Source organism: Cinclus cinclus, chromosome 1 (assembly GCF_963662255.1).
Source record: "Cinclus cinclus chromosome 1, bCinCin1.1, whole genome shotgun sequence".
Lineage (NCBI taxonomy): Eukaryota > Metazoa > Chordata > Aves > Passeriformes > Cinclidae > Cinclus > Cinclus cinclus.
This window is the reverse complement of record NC_085046.1, coordinates 58699281-58720544: the sequence shown is the minus strand read 5'-3', so window position 1 is coordinate 58720544 and position 21264 is coordinate 58699281. Positions and strand designations below refer to the sequence as shown.

General features: G+C 41.7%; 1 protein-coding gene across 2 annotated transcripts; it reads left to right on the top strand.

Annotated features, from left to right (window-relative positions):
* Window positions 1-332: 332 nt before the first annotated feature.
* Window positions 333-8162, top strand: RBFA (ribosome binding factor A). Of its 2 annotated transcripts, none has more exons than XM_062498479.1 (7): window positions 333-465; window positions 1443-1485; window positions 2089-2265; window positions 3551-3663; window positions 4716-4800; window positions 6437-6504; window positions 7437-8162. In XM_062498479.1, the coding sequence occupies exons 1-7, from the start codon at window positions 356-358 to the stop codon at window positions 7828-7830; spliced, it is 990 nt and encodes a 329-aa protein (XP_062354463.1). In that variant the 5' UTR covers window positions 333-355; the 3' UTR covers window positions 7831-8162. The 2 variants fall into 2 exon arrangements, with proteins under 2 accessions (XP_062354463.1, XP_062354471.1); XM_062498487.1 differs by having other exon boundaries at window positions 413-465; window positions 1447-1485.
* Window positions 8163-21264: the final 13102 nt, after the last annotated feature.

The window sequence follows — 21264 nt, the reverse complement described above, 5'->3', positions numbered from 1 at the left end:
ATTTACAGTCGGTCTTAGACAATGTGAATGGGTCTCAGAGGCACAGCCACGAGCGCGGCCGGCGTGTCCGGCAGCAACCCCGGCCCTCGGCCGCTCGCTCCCCGCAAGGGCCGAAGCGCCGAGCCTCTGCACGGGCTCTGCGGGTGTGCGAGCCCTGCCCAGCTTGGGGGCGTCTCGGCCTCCCTCCCTCCTTCCTTCTCTGCCTGCTTTCCGCTCCGGGGCCGGCCCGGACACCTCCAGCCGCCGGCGCGGGCCTCCGTGCCGACAGAGGGAGCTGCAGCCGGGGCCTGAGCCACAGCCAGAGCTGAGGCGAGAGCTCGCCGGGCCGGGCCGGGAACCAGGGACCAGGGCGGCAATGTGGGGCGCCCGGGTGGCCGCGGTGCCGCGGGGGTGCCGGGCCCTGCGCAGCTCCGCAGCCCTGGGCGGCTCCAGGAACCTGCTGCGGAAAATGCTCCGCAAGAATAAGTAGGTGCGGGGCCGGCGGGAGCGGGGCCCTGCCGGGGTGCGCTGTGGGCGCTGGGGCACGGGGAGTGAGGGAGGCTGTGGGGCTCGGGCGGAGAGGAGAGAGAGAGAGAGAGAGAGAGAGAGACACACCGACCCCGAGCCGCCGGTCTGAGCTGGTCGGCAGTGGCTGCACGTGTGCCCAGGTGGCCAAGAAGGCCGATGGCCCCGGCCTCTGTCAGCAGTAGTGTGTCCTGCAGGACCAGGGCATTGATCGCCCCTCGGTGCTCTGCACACCTCCAGTGCTGTGTCCAATTCTGGGCCCTTCAGTACAGGAAAGACATTGAGGGGCTGGAGCGTGTCCAGAGAAGGGCAGCGGCGGAGGGTCTGGAGCACAGGTCCTGTGAGGAGCAGCTGAGGGAGCTGCAGGTATTCAGTCTGGAGAAAAGGAGGCTCCGAGGCGACCTTATCGCTCTCTACAACCCCCTGAGAGTGTAGCTTGCAGCCGGGGCAGGGGGGTCGGCCTCTTCTCCCAGGAAACAAGTGACTGAACAAGAGGAAATTGTATATTGGGAGACCTTTCTTCACTGGAAGGGAAGAACGGTCAAGCAATAGAACAGAATCCCCAGGAAAGTGGTGTAATCACTGTCCTGGAAGTGTTTAGAAATCATGTAGAAATGGTGCTTAAGAGTGGTTTAGTGCTGGACTTAGCAGTGCTGGGTTGATAGTGGGACTTGATGATCTTAGCCATATTATCGAACCTAATTATTCTATGAATCTAAAGAAACCTGAGAGCTGTTCTTTCCCACCCCCTTGCTGTCTATGTGCAGCTTCAGCTGTGGATGGGAAGCATTGTTCCCCACACCCCAGCTATGAGGAGAGCTGCTTGCGTGAAAACCTGGGTGTGCTTGTGGTATGCTTTCAGGCAGGTGGAATATTGATTACAGAGGGAATCTGAGCTACTGAAAGATAAGGCTGATTTCCTTTCCTTTTCCAAAAAGAAAGAAGTTCTGGTATGACAGTCCTACCCTTGGATCACAAATGGTAAGTGCTAGCTCTTAAGGCGATGTCTTTTTTTGTGCCAGGAGGAACAGACTTGTGTTTCTGCCATTGGTTCTAACTTTGAAGCATTTTGTGATGGAGAAATAGCAGGATTTTGTGAATAAATAGTAGGGCTTCAGTCTGACTGTGACAGGATTAGTATTTGGCTTCCCATGGCTATTTCCTCTTCTGTACTGGTCTTTCATCCTTGCCAGGAAACACTCTCTTGCACACTCCTGAGTACTGATACAGATTAAAACTTCCATGAGCTTAGTTTAATGATTTTTTAAATGATGTTTGTTTTTTCAGACAAGCAAAGCTTTTCAGTCAAAGCATGCTGTATTTGAGAAAACAGATCTATGGAGCTTCATACCTTGTTACAAAGTACAAAAACTTTAGAAACTGTAGTACACAAATGTCAAAGATTTTGTGAACAGAAGTATTCTTTATTGAAACACTTAGGAACTATAGGACCCATATAAAGCCATCACAAATGCAATAATGAAATAAGAGCATACTTAGTAAAGTGCGTGAAACTGTATATAGTTGCCTAATACAAGCATGTAACTACTGTTTAATTTGTTGTTTGTTTGTTTGTTTTTAAAGTTGTATAAACCAACCAAGCTGGACTTTTTAATGAAAAATGATCTGACAAAAACAAGGAAAGAAGATAACATGCGCTGCAGAGTCTTGAGTGGTCTTATTCATAAAGCTGTGTTAGAGATGGCGACTACCTGTGAAGTCAGTCAAGAATTTTATGATCTCAAGCTGGAAATCTGCAAGGCAAGTGCCAGAGCTACAGCTTGTGCTGAGCCGCTCTGATTACACTGTGAGGTTGGCATGGATGTGCCAGAGGAGCTCCCCTGGGTGTTGTGATGTGTGCAAGAGGAGTTTTACTGCATTGCTTCTGATGTGGCACAGTGCAGCAAGATCAGGCTCTGAAGTACACATGAGCAGAGCTTTGCCACTTTAGTACCTGACTTAGGAGACCTTAGGAGACCCTTGCCACTCTAATGCAAGTGCAACTCAGGCCAATTAAATGGTGAATCTCCTGCTATTTTTTTCCGTTTTTTTTTTTTCTTTTTTTCTGTTACTCAGACATAAACTCTTTGTCTCACCCTTTCAAAAGGAGGAGCTTGGTTTTACCAACATAAGTGTATCTTTCCAAGAGTCCATTCTTCGTCTGAGAATTGTCACCTCCTTGTGTCACACACCAGCAACATTACTGGCAAAATACCTAAGTGATGCATGAGATTAGTTCAAAAAAAAGGGCAAGCCTAAGAAAATGTCATTGTCAAGCCAGATCCGAGAAAGAATTGAGATTTGTACAGAATTGTATCTAGTGGTGTCATAATTTGTGGATTTGAAAGGGATGTTAGAGCTCTGATACAGGAACTAAGTCAGTCTCCACATTCTTGTTTGTTGTCTGCAGTTTTTATCTTCTACATTTGCTGCTCTCTAAAGATTAAATTATACCAGTGTTTAGCTTGGTGGGCTTATCTTTGATATTAGAATCATGGAAAAAATGGTACCTCATAGCTGCATCTATGACAAAAGGTTTGGCATTCATGATTGAAGTAGATGTTTTTGCCAGCTGAATTAATTCTGTTGTCAGACAAGTATTCAAAATTGCATGGGCAAGATGAGTCTTTTGGCTCTATATGTGCAATATCCTTCACAGAGTATTCCTGTCTAGGGCTTTGAGGATTGCTTGTTTCAGATCACATGTCTGCATGTTAAAATGCTGGCTGCTGTGGACAAGACACAGTGCTTTCAGAAGTCGTTGCTGTAAATTAAACAACTTGTAACATGAGAGAGGGAAAGACAGAGCCTTCTTCCCAATACGACACAGATTTTATAGCTGCACAGTGTTTGTGCTGCACTGGGAAATGGCTGGATGTAGATCAGTCCTGATTTACTCATGAACTGATTCTGCTCTGATATCATTACTTCTGTTATCAAAAGAAATTTTCTAGCAGGCTTTCTGCAATCCATCACAGACTCCATTGCGTATGAAGTGTGTGTGTATGTATACATCATTTTAAAGACAGATTTGCCTTTTTTATAGGTGTCCCTGTCATCCAACTTTTCAGCATGTCGTGTGTACTGGAACCCTGCTTCCACTGTGGAGAAGGAAAGTTATGTTGAAAGTGTGCTGCAAAAGAGTGCTCCACGTATACGGTACTGCTGTGGGATAGACAGGCCACTTCCTGAATCTAGAGCCATTTCTTAAGTATTTCTGACAGTCTAGACCTGGCCTATTGGGATGCTTCAGGTTTTTAGATACTTGCAGTTGAGCATCTCCTGTGATGAGCCTCACAGGGAAGGGTGGCTGTGTCAGACCAGCTGTGTGATATTTTGCTGGAGCACAGCTGGCTCATTTGGCTTCTGTGCTTTCCCAGGATAGGAGTGGGCTGAGCCGAAAGTAAGAGGAGTGTAGGTGAGATTTCATTCCAGTGTCATGGAGGTGGTGGCTGGACAGGCTGTACAGGACAGTGGCCCAGAATGGGATGCTGCACAAAGGACTTGACAGCTGCAAGGATCTCCGTGCAGATTCACTGGGCAGTTCTGATTGCTAGGGATGACTTGGTTCTCCAGAAGTGGTGACTGTTACTACAGAAATTCTCCACAATACTGATACCAAAAAATCCCAATGTTTAGAATGCTACCATGTATTGTGATGCTTTTGCCCATTTTTTCCGACACAGAGTTCAGTGTTTTTTCACGGTATCGTTGAGATTTTTGTGTAATTCCTGCTTCAGCATAATGCTCTCTTCTACTTCAACAGCTCTTTAAGAAGGAAGGTTGCTGACTTAGAAGAAGACAAGGGGAGCTCTGTCAGTCCTTCCTGCAGCTAGCATGTAGGATAAGTTGTCTTGCCCTGCTCTGAGGGCTCTATCCCCCACTGCTCTTACCCCTACAGTGGAGATAAGGATACCAAATGAAGTGGGGAAAGACCTGTGCCAGCCTATGCATACAGATACAGACAAACCTAGTATCATCAATACTCAGCTGGACCTGCAGCCAGTAGTTTTTGTATGCTGTGCATTCCAAGTTGGGTTTCTGCAGTGATGTATTGCTTGGCATGAACCTGAATAGCTCTTCATCAGACTGAAAGTTTTGCAAGCCATATCTTTAAATTTACAATACTGCTGGATTTCATTTAACACCTTTTACTTGTCCTGGAAATACTGTACTGATGCTCGTGGTGGTGAATGCTGTGTTTTTGCCAGGTATCTTCTGAAGAGTCAGCAGATTGTAGGAAATGTACCCCCAGTAGTATTCATAAAAGACAAAGAAGCTGCAGCTATAAAAGAGGTAAATCTAATCTTTGACTCAATGTACAAATATAATGACTTAGGAGAGAGCATCATTTAGTTGCTCTACCAGTTCACATTAAAAATCAGTTTTTCTCTATAGTTGCAAAGATCATTTTAACAAATAATTTTAAGTAAGATTGATGCCTATATAATATATAGTAGAATTGTAGGCAGTATCATTAGGCCAGTGAAGAAATTGAAAAAATACATATTACCATTTTAAAGAATAATATAGGGTTGCCTGGTGTATGTAATTATAAAAGTGAGGTTGGAGGAGCTGTTTTCCACATTTTAAATGTTGTGTGCTTTTAAGATTCAATTGAATAACCAGTGGTTTTTTGGTTTTTTTCCCTATCTTTTTCCATCTGCAGATTGTTAAAATGTTTGTAGGGAAGTGCAAATCTTTACATAGGGGATGCAGATTGTTTATACTGCATTTTTTTCCTTAACTTTTAGAACTGTCTTTACTATTGCATGTTTCCTGTCAAGTTGTTGATAGTTTTAACTAGTTGACATATTACTGGAATACTGATGTTTCCTAGGAATTGGCTATCATTGAGAAAGTGAAGCGAGATCTCTAAAACAGTGAGATTTCCAGAAGAGAAACATGACACCAATGAATAGAATTTGATGAGAAATGTTCCCTCAAGCTGTTAATGTGAAATTGAAAAGAACAGGTTCATGTTTCTGTGCCCTGAAGTGCCTTGTTATTTATAACAGTGTTACTGTTACAGCCAATTACTGTTAGACCCTTATGGGCTCCTGCAGTGTGCATGAGCAGAGCTGGAACAGATAAAAAGAATTTCAGATTCTCTAAAAATGCAATGTACTGCTTGAACTTTCTGTGATCAGAAAAATTCTGAGTTTCACAGAAAACAAGTAAAAGCCCTCTTTATATCACTTCTGTCAGGGAATGACACTGGGAAGCAGATAGACAGATCATTTTCTCCCACTTCACAGTTCATTAGATTTATGTCAATCACAGATTCAAATAACATGCTGAACTTGGTTTTTAAGTATTGTAAGTAAGGGGAAAAAACATCCAATTAAACTCTTACAATAATACAGTGGATTAGAAGGGAATTAATGTAAAGAAAGGCTGAAATGAAATGTCTAACAAGAGAAAATTTTCACAATTATGTATCCTCTGTAAGCACTGCATATAATAGATCTGTAGCCTTTACCGGTTAGATGTCATGTTAAAAGGCATTTGGGAACTCCATAGTTGCCTATAAGAGAAATGCAAACTTGCAGAAAGGGAGAAGAGGTGAAAAAAAAACCTCAGTGCATGGATGTTATGAAGAAGGATTTTCAAGACTGAGGCAAGAACAAATAAACCAAAAACTATGTATATCAGACAATCCCTAGCCAAGGGTTCATAATGCACATGAAGCAAAAAACTGCATAGGAATCTATGGATCCACTTATTTGGTTATTTGACAAAAACATCCCAGTCAAGAAGTATAAGCAGCTCCATGTAAAGGAAGGAGAAGGTTTTGAAGTGGTTTTGCTAAATATTCCAAACATAGAAAAGAACATATTTGCTGTTGGATACTTGTCTGTTTCTTGTGTAGATGAGAACAAAGTAGATTTGAACAGGATACTTAGTATGTGTTGCCTTCATGTGTTTACAGGTCGAGGACTTACTGGCAATTGCTGATTTTGGACCTCCAGAAGAAGAAACATCTCAAAATGATTCAAGGTGGGTCTTTTTGGTTCAGAACTCTATGAGAGTCCGTTTTCATCTCTGCTGACCCAATACTTATTCTGGTATTAATATCTTAGTTTTTATGATGGAAGTACATGTAGCATTTCTAAGATTTCAAGTCTTGATGTGTTGATGATAATCAGCATTTTTAAAATGCTCTGCAGCAGTAGTACTTGTTTCTTGATGGTAATTGTCTCATGAGGATGAGAACTGCATTTACCTGTACTGCTCTACTTGTCCACTTTTTTCTGATATAATTTTGGTTTGTTATACATGGATTGCAAGTTTACTGACAAATCTCCCTAAATTAATTTAACTTTCTTCTGTGAGAGATTTTTAACCATTGAGAGATAGGGCTGAACAACCTGTTGGAATAGTAGTTCTGTGGACTAGATGCTCTCAAGGCCAGCAGCCTTTGCACAAGTGTGCTGCAGTCTGTTGGTAGAAATGCCTTCTGTGCCTCAGCATCTCACAGGATGGTCAATCAGGTGCAAATCAGAAATAGCTTCCTGTGGGAAGTCATTCCTGTGACAGATTTCCCAAAGGGCGCCTAACACCTTCCTCTGTGTCTTGGGGAAATAATCAAGTCCAGCAGAAGGTGTCACATCACTCTGGTGGGTTTTGGGCACAGGCTGCTGCTTCTCACTTCTTGGAAGAACTGAGTCTTGAGTTGGTTGGGGCTCCCAGGTCCAGTGCTTACCTATGTACACTTTTTCCCAGAGACAAGCAGTTTTATCTGGCATGTTGTTGGTTTATTGGCTTTCTCCCATTAAATCTGTTGACACAGACTGTCCTTGGACACATGATATGGTGGTATCTCTTCCTTTGTAACATAGGGAACACATGGCCTCTGTTACTCAAGTTGTCAAAAATAGAAATATATGTGGGGAAAATAACCAAGCCAATTCTTGTTTTCTTTGCTACAGTAAACTCTTCCCTTCAACAACTCAATCTTCAGATTCACCCATGCGGCCTAATCTGTTTGGTATTGATCATGAGCTGCTGAATAAACAGATAATGGACTACAAAAAAATGAAAGCATCAAGGCATATAGAAAACATTGCCTGGACAGAGAAGCAGCAGCAGCAGCTTTCCAATGTTCAAAAGAAAATGAAAAAGAAAAAAGCAAGGAAACCTCCTGACGATGATGATGTTGTGCCAGAGAAACACTTACTGGACAGTTATGAAGCTGATTACTGGGATGATAACAATGAATCAGCCTCCCGCTATGAGCTGCAGAATGAACTACAGGAGGAAGTGAATGAGTTGGAGGTGGATGATGACAAAACTTTAAGTCAGTCTACTGGTAAACTGAAATGAAGTGAAAAAGTCACTCCCTTCAAAATGAAGGTTGCCAATAATAATAATAAAAAGACTGCCATAGCTACTGAAAGATTCATTTTGTACAACATGTTTACCACGTCCTCATTCACACTAATAGATTTGTCACATGTGAGCAGGTTTGCTAGTGCAAAGTATGTGAGAAACCTGCCATTAGTGACACTCTATTAAGCAGCTTTCAAGCTGCTGCAGTTGAAGGATTTTCAACCAGAGAGCAGTTTTGTAATGATAAAATATACCTATTACAGCACTGAGTTAAAACTTCTTGCAGTTGTGTTATTTCCAATAAAATTATGGCTTCTATATTGCAATATTTTTAAAATTATTATTATTTTTTAGTGACCTGTGTTAAAGTTACCATTAAGTGATGGTGCCTGTTATTCTGATATCAGGAAGGAAGAGGAAAGCAAAATAATGACAGTGGTGTGCAGCTTCATCACACAGAGATGAGGACAGGGTCTTCTCTAGAGGACCAGTCTAATGTAGGAACACTTTCTACAAGAAGCTGAAAGTCATTTAAACGATGGCCAATAAAGTTACAAACCTGAAAGAAAGTAAATTTATAGTTTTGTAAAGGGAACTGCAATCAGAAGAAAAATAGAGAACTGTTCATCCATTGGGTAAAATCAGGCAAAGCATTGACTTTGACTTGGAAAATGTACTAACAACTTGAAAAGCAGAGAAAGAGCAGCAGGAAAGAATGTCCCAGAAACAGATTTGAAAATGAATAGGGAATCATATGAAAAGTGAGAATAAAGCTTTCTGACTCAAACCACATAAAAAATAACAGCATGAATGTATAAAGTCAGAAGGCTGCAAGCTTCAAAGAAATTGTAATGAACAAGGTAGTAAAAGTGAATTCTACGTGAAATACAGAAAATTGAATTCCATAGTTCATGGGGGGCTCAAGAAATTCAGCATAGAGGAGGTTGTCCTACAATATAACAGAATCACAGAATGGTTGGGTTGGGAGAGACCTTAAAGATCATCTATACCCATGCCATGGGCAGGGATACCTGTCACTGGACCAGGTTTATGAGAGCCCTGTCCAACCTGACCTTGAACACTTCCAGGAATGGGGCATCCTTGACAAGTTTCTCTGGACAGCCTGTGCCAGTGCCTCACAACCCAGATGGAACAATTTCTTCCTCATATCCAATCTAAATCTCTCTTTTAATTTAAAATTTAGGACTTGTTCTATCATTATACTTACAGAACACTGCAGTCATCAGTTATAGTCAATGGCCTGTAGGAGGGGTCTGGGTTCAATAGGAGTCAGCAGTGTGTGCCTGGGCAGCCCAGAGGGCAAACCATGTCCAGGGATGGATCAAACACAGCTTCACTAGCCACTTCAGAGAAGAGATTATCCTGCTGTACTTGGTGTGGCCTCACCCTGAGTGTTGTGTGTGCTTCTGGGCCCTACAATTTCAAAAGGATGTGAAAGTCCCTGAATGCATCTAGAGGAAGGCACAAAAGCTGTGGAAGGGGCTGGCAGGTGTCCTGTGAGGAGCAGCTCAGGACTGGGGTTTTCTTGTTTGGAGAGAAGGAGGCTGAGGGGCACTACAATTTTCTGAGGCGAGGAAAGGGAAAAGGTCCTTCTTTTTGCTGGAACCCAGTGCCAGGTCATGTGGGAATGGCTCAAAGCTGTGCCCTTCAGAAGAGGTTCAGACTTAACATGGGGAAGCATTTCTTTACCCAGTGGGTGATCAAACCCTGGAACAGGTTCCTGAGACAGGTGGTCAATCCACCAACCTTGTCAGTGTTTAAAAGACATTTGGACAATGCCCTTAATATCATGGTTTTTATTTTGGTCAGCCTTGAAGTAGTCAGGCAGTTGGACTCGATGATCATGCCTTACAACTCAGCTCTTCAATTCAATTTGATCCAATTTGAATTGATTTGTTTTTATTTGATTTGGCAGCTCTTGTTGCTTCCTCCTCCTTTCCTTATCACTAGGTGCTCAGGATATCTTTGATGACATTTCTTCCCAGTCCTGCACTAGATGAATGGATGGAATATGCAGTTGTGTCCCAGCCTGGGCATTGGCTCTGTCACTTTGTAGGAAGACGTCATGTACTTCTTCATGAGAGCTGTGGATCACCTCAAGAGCATTTGGTCACCAGAACACATTTGCAAAACCCACATGGAAACTGTATTTTTTGAAAGTCTCTCATGTTTATCCAGTTTAGCTGGGCTTCCACAGGCTGGCAAATCCCCACATCTCTGACACTTAGATCAGAGATCTAAGCTTTGATCTAATCTCTCAGTCAGGAGCAGTAGGTGCTTCAGAACTAAATGGTTACAAACTGTTTGATGTGAGCAATACATGTTCATTTCCCTGTGGATTCTTTTTTCTCCTTGTACTCAGCTGTAGAAATATCTGAGCCATTTCCCTAGGAAAAACCTGTTAAAACACAAGACCCAGAGAACAACAGTGCTCCATCAGAGCTGAGGTCCATCTGCCCCAAAACACTGTCTCCAAAGTGGCCAGCCATCAATGTTTACAGGAGACCACATGATCAGTGCAGGTCTTCTGCCAGGGTCCTGGTTGTGCTTATAGGCTGCCCTTTCCTCTCCACATCCCTCTCTGCTGCCCAGGGCTCCAGGGGCATGTTCCAGTTCAGCCTGAGTGATGCTGAAGGTGTCTCTGACACTGCAGAGAGCTGCTCTCCTGGATAGAGCACCCAGACATGGGTCATAGCTTGTCATGCAGAACTCTGGGCATAACATAGCAAAACCTATTCTATTCTATTCTATTCTATTCTATTCTATTCTATTCTATTCTATTCTATTCTATTCTATTCTATTCTATTCTATTCTATTCCATTCTATTCCATTCTATTCCATTCTATTCCATTCTATTCTATTCTATTCTATTCTATTCTATTCTATTCTATTCTATTCTATTCTATTCTATTCTCTACACTCACCATGAGTCAAGTACCAGTGAGACTGTTGTTTGCCTGAAATACCAAGGCTTTTTCATCTTCTAAAACATGTCCAAGGACACAAATCTGAAAGATTATATCAGGAATTGGTATTTTATTTTTATATCTCAATTTATGTTATGTAATTTTTACATTTTTTTTTCTGAATCTGTTTCAGAGCTGATGCTTGCAAGAATTAAAACAATGTGCATGTAGCCAGGAGCAGGCTGGTGCATTCTTCTTTTGAAGAATGAAGATTGAAAAACATCCCTTGCAGTGTAGCAATTAAAACCTACAGAGGCACAGAGAGCAACAGCAGGAATACAGGTTGATACAACCCTGTTTCCTGAAGAGTGAGGAATGAGAAGAATGAGGATTGCTACTGACCACATACAAAAGAAGAAAGTAAAGAGGTGTGTGGCACCATGGGATATTATCCGAAGTAGGACCCATATTGATGACAAACACACTTTTTACCTTCCAAAATGTGCTCCAGTGTGCTTCTTGGCCAAGGATGAATGAAATGTGCTCTTGTGCCTGCCCCACACTTGTATTGTCCTCTGGAAGTGCTGAAAAATGGCAGTAAGCTGTTTGGCATCCAAACCTCTGGATGGGGTAGCAAGCCTAGAGCCCTTCCAAGCAAGGAAGGCTTCCAAGTCTGTTCACCAGAAGCGAGAACCCCTCGGAAAATGGAGCGAGGTGAAGAGAAGAGATCACTCTTACACTGAACTTGCAGCAGGCAGAAGAGTCAGAGGGAACCAAGGCACCAGGTAGTGCCTGGGAAGTGCAAGGGCAGCAGGCAGGAACAGAGCTGTAAGGGCCCAGAGGAGCCCTGGCAAGGGGCCGTGCTCAGTGCTGCAGACTAAGGCAAAAAAACCCATGAGAAACACTTGCTAGCCCACCATGGGGGGAAAAAAAGCCTTCTTCCCTTCCGCTCCAGGCCATCTTCCAGGTGCATGAGCAGCAGAAGAAAGGGACTGGAGAGCCCTGAACGGTAGTCATGCTTGATGCTGAAGGGGAAGGCAAAAAACCCCATAGACTAGTGCCAATCTGCCCTGTGGAATATGCCTTCCTGATCTCAGTGCTAGCAACTGGCAATTCCCTGAGTGTGTGAGCAAGACCTGCCTCTTCAATGTAGGGACTGGTCACATCTAGGAGATTCTCAAGCCTTGTTCTCTCTCAGCCTGGAGCCATCACTACACTTCTGGCTCAAAAGCAAAAATGAAACAAAATGTATTCCATTGGCTGGTATGAACAGTGCCAAGAGACCACTATGGAAATAACATAGGTTTTGAAAAACAAGGGGAAGGATGTGTGGTGGAAAGGCTGGTTATTTTCAGACCTAGAACGTTTAGATCCATGCCCAAAGCAGTCAGGCAAATTTCCAAACTGTAAAACAGCCCATTGCTGCTCTCACCCTCACATCCCCTTTTCCCACTGAAACTGAGCTGCCAACAGCTGGTTGGCTGTGTTTATATCCACAGGGTAAAATTTTCAAAGCTTCTTGGTGACTTAAATCTTTCTGAAAGTTATGTGTGCACATTCACTCATGGTAAACCTGGTCAGTCTCTTCTTCCTTTAGGATTTAGTATTTTGAGCCTTGAAAGAGGAAGGAATGTACTATGCTTGTAAATTTCTGTGTTGGTGCCAAAATGGATATGTACTTTCAGACTATGTAAATAAGGTTTGCGGTGATGTGAGAGGTGAAAGATAGGGTTCTGGTTTCCTCTGTGTGAACTTTGCAGAGGCATAGAGAGCATGCATGGTTTCCTCACCATTCTTCCCAGCACACCAAGGGACATTTGCTACTGTACTGTTGATGGTGAGGTTTTCCTTTTGGAAGGAAGTACTGAATTGGTTTGTGTTGTTAACCATCATTTTTTCCTTGTACTTCAGTACCTTTTTTCCTTCCTTGGGCTTCATCCTTGCTATCTTTCTTGAAAGCAATGACAGCCCTCTCAGCTATTGCCTTGCTAGTTGTCTTCTTATTCCATAGGCCCTCCATGCCCTTACTCAACTCCTTCAGTCTTTGTTTGCCTTCAACTCAGATGGAATTTCTCCTACTTGAACCTGAGGAATGAGAAATGTCCACAGTGTTATAGGTGAGTTTTCACCAGGGCTTTGCATGATGTGTGTCTTTCCTACAAAAATATCTTGCCTGACACACAAGAACTATTGTTCTATTGTACTATTATTTTATGTTTAGGTGAAGCTTGAGTGACTCTTGCCATACATACCTTTGTTACCGAATGGTGTAGAATTTTCTCAATTTAACTTTAGAGGCATAGGTTGGAAAAATATAGAGCACATGCTCAGTGAGTGGTGATCACACCTAGGAGGCTGATAGCTTTTGGGATGGAGGTGATTTTTGGTGTTATAATGAGCAAATGCCATGCACAGAATACAATATTACCATAAAATTAAGCAATTGCTAATTCAGCAACCAATATATCACTTGTGTGACAGATGCTCTGTGGTTTTTTAGCTATAGGGCACCATTTAGTTCCATACCGGCAGTGATTTATAATTGAGCCTGCCTGTGGTGTCTGCACTCTGCTCCACCCTCCACTCTATTTCTTCTAAGGGCAGCTCATGAAGATCCCCCAGTGTTGCCTAAATCAAAAGGTGCAGGCTATGTTTGCTCGGGGAACAGATTCCTTACATGCCAACCACATTCCACCCTGAAAGTTTCCTTACCATTACAACCTCTCTTAGGATGTGGATATAACTTTAGTTTCAATAATCTTTCTCCAGTAATTCTAGTAATAATTCCACACTGTGTGACCTGTTCATACCTCGAGCAACATTTGCCTACTCCCATATTTCCAGGTTGGAGCAGAAATCCGTGCCTAGTCATTTTAGCAATGGATGTCTCCTCCTAGGAAAGGAAATACCACAGCTGAAATTAACTGAACTTCCATTTTAGAAGTTTCCTTGGAGAAAGTGCCAGTCACTGAGAAAGCTCCAAGAGGTGAAACACTGGTGGGTCAATGTGATGCAGTTTGTGGCACTGCTGTCTTTGGGGATAAGCTTTATTCCAGGACTGTGAATAAAGGTCACTAAATTTTTAAACAAATCCTGCGGAAATTTGGTGAAGAGTAAGGTTGTTGCTGATCATGCTTGTGTGGGTAAGGATGTGGCTGGCCAGATGACCAGTCAACCCCAAAAGGCCATTGTTTCTCTTTAAGAGTCCTTACACACCTATAAGATAGCTGCCAAAGTGGACTTAATTTTTTCTTTTTGTCCACCTGAAACCACATGAGATTGTCAATATGATAAAATTACTGATGATATTATTAATAGACAAAGGAATTTCATTGTCTGGGTTTTTTAAAAATTGATAAACTGTGCCTAAAGGGGGCTAAAGAGAGCTGGAGGAGAATTTTCTCCAAGGGCATGTAGTGAAAGTACAAGAGGAAATGACTAAACTGACAGAGAGTAGGTTGAGATTAGATATTAGGAAGAATTTCCTTACTGTGAGGGTGGTGAGACAGTAGAACATGTTTCCCAGGGATGTGGATGCCCCATTCCTGTGAATGGTAGTTATGCATAGAAACAAAGTGCAACTTAAGGCTTGAAGAATGTCCAAAAAACAGACAAACAAAGAAGTCGTAAAAGAACGTGGAAATAGACAGCATAGTAATCAGGAAAATAAACTGAGCATTTGAGAGTGTAAGTTCAGAAGGTTGAAACTTGTGACCTTTATGGCGGGGCAGTGCTTGGTTTAATGGTTACAGAGATTCCAAAAGGGCAGATTTAGATTAGATATTTGAAAGAAATTCTTAACTGTGAGAGTGGAGAGGCACTGGCAAAGGTTTTCCAGAGAAGCTGTGGATGCCCCATCCTTAGAAATGTTCAAGGCTGGATTGGATGGGGCTTTAAGCAATTGCTCTGCCCATAGGCTGAGGTTTGAAACTAGATTATCTTAAAGGTCCCTTTTAACCCAAGGTGTTTTGTGATTCTATTATATATATACTTCTGTATATATGTATGTATGTGCTGAGTTTATGCGCTTTGTAACTGATTATTAGTAACACTCTGAAAATCTATTTAAAGACAGGAGAGTGGCTATTGAACCAATTATTTACACAAAGTCACAGTGTCTCACTAGCAAGGCAAATGTAGAAGCTTCTCTTGGCTCAGTAGATGACAGAGATACTTAAAAGTCAGCATCAGTAAACACATTTGTGTTATCTAGTAAAAAACGTATTTTTCTGTACCCTTTCCTATGCTATCTGGCCCCTGTACCAAAACTGTTCCCTGTTCCACAAGACAGTGAATAGTTATTCCAGCATGGAAGGTTATGGACAAACATTATCTGTCACTAGTCTTCAGGACTTTTGTTTAGGAAAAGGTGCTGGAAAGGGAGACAGGCAAATTACAAGAGTGCTTACAATGCTGCAAAGTAAAGTTATTCTCTATTTCTCTTTAAAAGGTCTGGGTTAAATACAGCTTCTAAGAATTAAAATTTCTAAAATTTACTTTCTCTGTCTTCGTACACAGTACTTGTATACTTTTTTCCCCCCCTACGAGCAAGAGTAAACCTCAGTGAAGAAACAGTCTCCCTTCTTAACTGCTTGGAATAACTACATTATTGCTGAGAGGTGCTAGCAGAATTGGTACTTCAGGGCAGGATGATTATTTCTGTGCCGCTGATTATGCTATCCAAACTTGTGCCTGACTGGACATGTTTTGCATGGGACTGTTCTCTGAACTGGTTCATGCTAGCAGAGACAAATTTGAAACATGGTTTACAGTTACAGACAGCCTGCTTGTTTTATGACCCAGCTGACGATGCAAGAAAGATTTTAGATCCATAATAACATTTTGCATATTGAACTAATTGTGGTAAGAGCTTGAGTAACCTGAAAACATGGGTTTCTCTTCATAGTTTTGGCATTCTTAATTTTAAGAATGTCTGGTACTTTGTCTAACGATGTTACTTACAAATAACAAGTGACCCCTCAAAATTTGCTTATTTTTCTCAATGATGCTCTGCAGCCAGGAAACACCTGGTACCATGATAGTTCCTCCACAAAGAACACTTTCCTTCCAGTTCCCCATGCAGCTAAGTGCAAGAACATGCCCGTCCCAGCCCAACTCCCCACATTTTATATAGTGGGCATGACACTGTATGGAATATCCCTTTGGCCAGTTCAGATCAGCTGTCCTGGCCATGCTCCCTCCCAGGTCCTTGTGCAGCTCCTCACTGGTAGAGCACAGGGACCTGAAAAGCCCCTGGCTCAGGGTAAGCACTGCAGAGCAACAGCTGAGCCATCAGTGTGTTATCAACACCAGTCTCAGACTGAATCCAAGCCCACAGTACTGTACTGGTTACTAGGAACAAAATTAACTTGATCCCAGATGAAACTAGGACAAAGAGCAATGTCCTGCAAGCCCCAGATGTGGAGAAAGCAATGAGGGATATTCTTAAGTTGTCAAAGACACTGAAACACAATGGTAAAATACTGCTGGTAAGAAAGCCATACCTTATTAGTCCATATATTCCCAAAAGTAAACCCTCCTGTTTTAACTATGCCTCATGCTCATCTAGGCTTTTTCTCATTTTGGATAATGATATCCCTTCTTGTGACTGGGAATCAGGAAGAATCAGGAAGTCCTTTAGCCCAGATATCCTCAACATGAATTTCCCTGACACTATTATCTCAGTGATGGTTGTTCAAGCATCTGTACCAGCCACTTTGGGACTGGCAGTTTTGGTACCTTCTTGAAAACAGGACTTTGACAATTGGATTAATCTTAGAAAATGATACAGAGTCTTCTAATAGATATGAAGCATAGCTCCTTTAAAGGAAGTCCCTGGGAAGCTACGTAGGATGAGAATTCCAGAGAACTGTGAGGAGGCTGAACAAATGATATGTGTGGAGAACTTTCATTTAGTAGCTTCAAACACATTCCTGCTTTTAAAAACAGGAACAGAACCAGGCATTTCACAATCACCCCTAGGTGCTGTGTTTTGAAGTAATGCTTCCTAATCATCACCATGCTGCTCCTCCTTTGCTGGCACTGAATCCAATTGAATCTGTTCAGCTGTTTAAGGCAAATTTCACAAAAAACACACATTTTCCCCACTTTTCTTGAGCACTTTTTGTCAGCTGTGAATCTGCTACTGTCTGTAACCTTTACAATTTTCCTGAGATTCCAGTAACCTTCATCTGGACCTCTAGCCAAACCAGTGTGGCAAACTATAATGGTAAGATAAAATGAAGATCCTAATCTTGATAAGGCAGTCTTGGAATATCATCTAAATCAGCCTCTACATCGATCTTCTTTTCAAGCAATGCTTTGAATTTGAAGAAGAAAATTGTATGCACCTAAATTATTCAGAATTTGCTTTGAGATATTGATTAAATCAATCAATTCCTTTTCTAACCTACATATTTTTAGCCAAGACCAGACATCAAAAAGTTATCTCCTTGCTATCCTACCAGCTGATATGTGTACCTCTCATACTCAATATAAACTTAATCCTTCACAACATATGAGGCAAACCTTTCTGTCCACATTAGGAATATGTCAACACCAGGCATCTGAAAGGTTGCAAAATGGAATAATCTCTTCACCTTTTTAGATACTGTGACTGGGATTTATAGGTCAGCTTTGGAAGAACTGAAATCAACTGGTTTTTCATCTACACAGCTGAAGAATCTAATTTCCAAGAGCAAGTCTGCCAGTCATCAGTGGTGGGCACTGGCAGGCTGTTTATAGAGATTGCAATGACTTAACTGTAAGTGACCTTTATCTCTGGGGGTTTGGTTTGGTTTGGTTTGGTTTGGTTTGGTTTGGTTTGGTTTGGTTTGGTTTCTTCCCAGCAATATTTCAGTAAATCTTTGTATCCAATACAAGTTAAGGGATTGTTCAGGGTGTTATATAGCTAAAGCAGTCTTATTTTAAGTGTCTGTTCTCTAATTCTTGCAGCAGAATATTTGCACGAACTGAGGAATATGTTTTCTGCATTACTGTGCAGATGTTATGATTTGTTTTTTTTAATCAGAGATCTCTAGACATGCTCTTTTCAAATTTGGCCAAAATGCTTCAATATAATTGAAACAGAAAATTTCCCAATGATATTTGAAATTCAGAAATACAAAAAATTAATTTTAATAATTTTGAGTGTCAGTTAGTGTCAGAGATCTTAATTAGTGGAAGGACTTGGAAAGATTCTTCATTTTTTCTAGTTTAGCTTGTCTGAATAATTAGTCACTTTCTACAAGATAACCTGGATTTTAAAGATCCATCTTTCCTTTAGTCAAATAATCACATAGTTTACACAGTAATTTTAAGTCTAATTTTTTGTAGGCAAAACCATTTGATAAACATAATTTTGGTTAGTGAAAAAAAAAAAAGTGGTATTGCTTCAGCCAGAATCACAAGTATTTGAGATAAACTTTTTATCTGGGAATCTCTACAGTTTTTCTCATATAAAAATATTCCTATTGAACTAATACAACTTTTTGAATATGGTTGCTTTTCACATATCTTCTGCTTGCCTGGCATTGTTCTCTGCCTTTTCTTTGTGCTTTACTTCTTTGTTTCCTTTTCTTTTTCTAGAAGAGAAGCTCCTCCTTTCATGTTGAAAACTTGTTTGAAAAGCTATGACATTCAGTAAAAGTCTTTCTAGACTTCAGTGGAATTTGAGAAGATGTCCTGCAGAGAGCAGAAGAGTGGGGTTGCAATGGGAGGCTTGGCAGATGGCTCCTTTGGGAACTCTTCCAAGGTCTTCTGTTTCTCTAGAATCATGGCAACACTACAACAGGCAATGAAACACCTTTTCCTGGAAAATTAAACATTCACACTATGACTATGCAAAGGGAGACCTTTCAGCTTCTGCTTGTTGGGAAGAGAGAGTGTAAAGTAATTACATTAATGGTTAAACATCCAGAATAGACCAATGACCATGTTCATCAGGCAGTTTTAAAGATGATTGCTGAGATTGGTATGTGCTGCAGCATCTCCTTCAAAAGCAAGAGGACATCACATTAATATAAACTAATGCAGAAAATGTGCTGGAGGGAAAAAATATTGGCTGCAAATCCCTGTAAAAAGACAGAGCTTCCCTCCACCCTCTTGCACTTCCTCAAGAGTCATCTAGGTCAGTGCTGGTTTGGGATCTTACTCTGGGACCTGGAAGGCAGCTATAGAAGTTAATTCTCCTGACTCTCCTATATCTGAGGAGTCCCTTTTGCCAACCCAGCTGTTGGTTGCACACCTGCAGGTGGCTGCTCTTTGCTCCCACTGTTCTGCTTGGAGACGGCTAACAGGCAGAGCTGAAACTGTGAATTTCATGCACAGGAAGGAGAAGACAGGGCTGAGGCACTCACAAGTCACTGTGACCGGCCAAAGCACTCTCTTGCTGTTGTCACTTCCTCCAGACCTGAACTGCCCAAGAGTATCAGCAAAAATATTACTTAATATGTTACTGTTAAATGTAACATGTTAAGGTATCTAAACAAATATTTACCTCCCATATGACAGCAAAGTTACATTCACTGAATTTCTTGACGTCCTCTAGTTGGAGAAGTATTAATCTTCAAATGCATTCCCAAAGAAAATGACTAATCTATTGAATTTGATTGATCAAAGCTGTTACTTTTATCTAATAAAACCTGTTTTTTTTTTTTTTTACTTTTTAACTGTTCTTCACATTGTGTGTTTCTGACTTCTCTTTATTCTGTTGTCCCCAAACCCACCTATTTTTATATTGTGAAATTTTTGTTGACTTGCAGGAAAAGTGAATACATACATTGCTCCTCCCTCTAAACATCATCCATTTAAATTCTTCAGAATCTTCTTCTTGAATTGATTTTGCATGTTGCTGTCCTTCTTGTTTATTTTTCATTTTTAAATGTTTGTTTGTTTGTTTGTTTTTTAATGAGGGAAGGAATTTGAAGCCCTGTCACAAGTTTCACTTTGAAAAGTCTTAGGCATGTGCTGGTGGCTGATGAACCTACTTCCAATGTCTAGAGTTCAATGCCAGTCCTGCAATGTGAAAATGTTGCCTCCTTGCCCAAGTGAATGAGCACCAAATCCACCTGATTTAAGCATGACCTAACTTTGCTGAGCACACCGCAGGATTTGGCAGCTGGTGATAAACAGGTAACAGATCTACAACTAAAGTTATTATGTGGGTACATTTGATATGCCTCCTTTATAAAGTAGCTCCCGTTTTTACCACCTGATAGAAAACACTTTTGGCTGATCTCAAAAGTCATCCAGGACACAACCCTGGGCAACTGTCTCCAGGTGGCCCTGCTTGGGAATGTTGGGTTGGACCAGATATATTCCTGAGGTCCTTTCCCACCTCAACCATCCTGGGGTTCTGTGAAAATGAGGACGTATCCCACAGCTTTGCTGGAATGTTCAGCCATGAAAGACCTTTTCACATATGTTTTATTTTATCCTTTGGCTTAATCTCTTTAACACATCCATTGTTTGAAACACTTTGCAATTATTGGGTCTGTAGCAATGGAAGTCTAATGTTGTTGATTACGTGGGAGCCATTGGGCATTTCTATATAGGTAGGGCCATATTCAATTATTTTACTTTATGAACTATTAGGCAGAAGTTAATACCTTTATTTTAAAGGCTACGTTGAAATTAAGTGGGACATATCCCTCCTTGCACTGTGTAGTAACAATTTTAATATTGTGTTCCTGTATCTACTATCTTTCATGGATGGCTGTCCCTTTTTCCTGTTAATGCTTTTACCTACAATGTTACTGTGTATATGCTGGTGGTGAAAGTGCATGGCTAAGGAACTTACTAACAGAAAAAAAAAAGTAACTATTTGCACTTCAATGTACTTATTGGACTTATGACTACAAAGATGAATAAATTTGTGGCCACTGCTGCAAAAAAATAGAAAAAGAATACTTTTCTGCCAAAGTGAATGTTTGACTTGTATTACATATTGAGAAGATACCGGTCAGTTTGCTGCAGTGGCCTTCATAAGCATTGAGTGCCCTGGCCAACATATTGACCTGTGTGTGAGGTGTGTGTAGATCAACAGTGAAATCGTATGGCTGCCCAGGCCTATGGCAAAATCACCCTTGGCTTCCATTAGTGAGTGTCTCACTCACATGATGAACGCCTCAGGAATCTCTAGATGAAGTCATTAGTTTGTGAAGCTTTTGGGAACGGCCTGAGCAAAGCTGGTCAACCTTGTGGGGAAGACGGAGAGCTGTGCCAGGAAGATGACAGGGATGCAAGGAGAATGTCCCGATGTGTCAAGGATAGGATCCAGTCCAGCATGGTCCTCTATGGTCTCTTGCCATGACTGGCCTTCTGCCAGCTCTGGTGGTAGAGCCACACCAGGGGTCTTGGCAGTGGAGAGCCACCCATCCTGCTGCTGTGGCCACTTGTCTTGGTCCTTGTGGTATGGCTGTTGCCTGCCTGCACAGGGGATTGGCACTGTTTGCATCCTGTGTCCACCAGAAACCATCTGCCGTCAAGGGAAGAGCAAGAA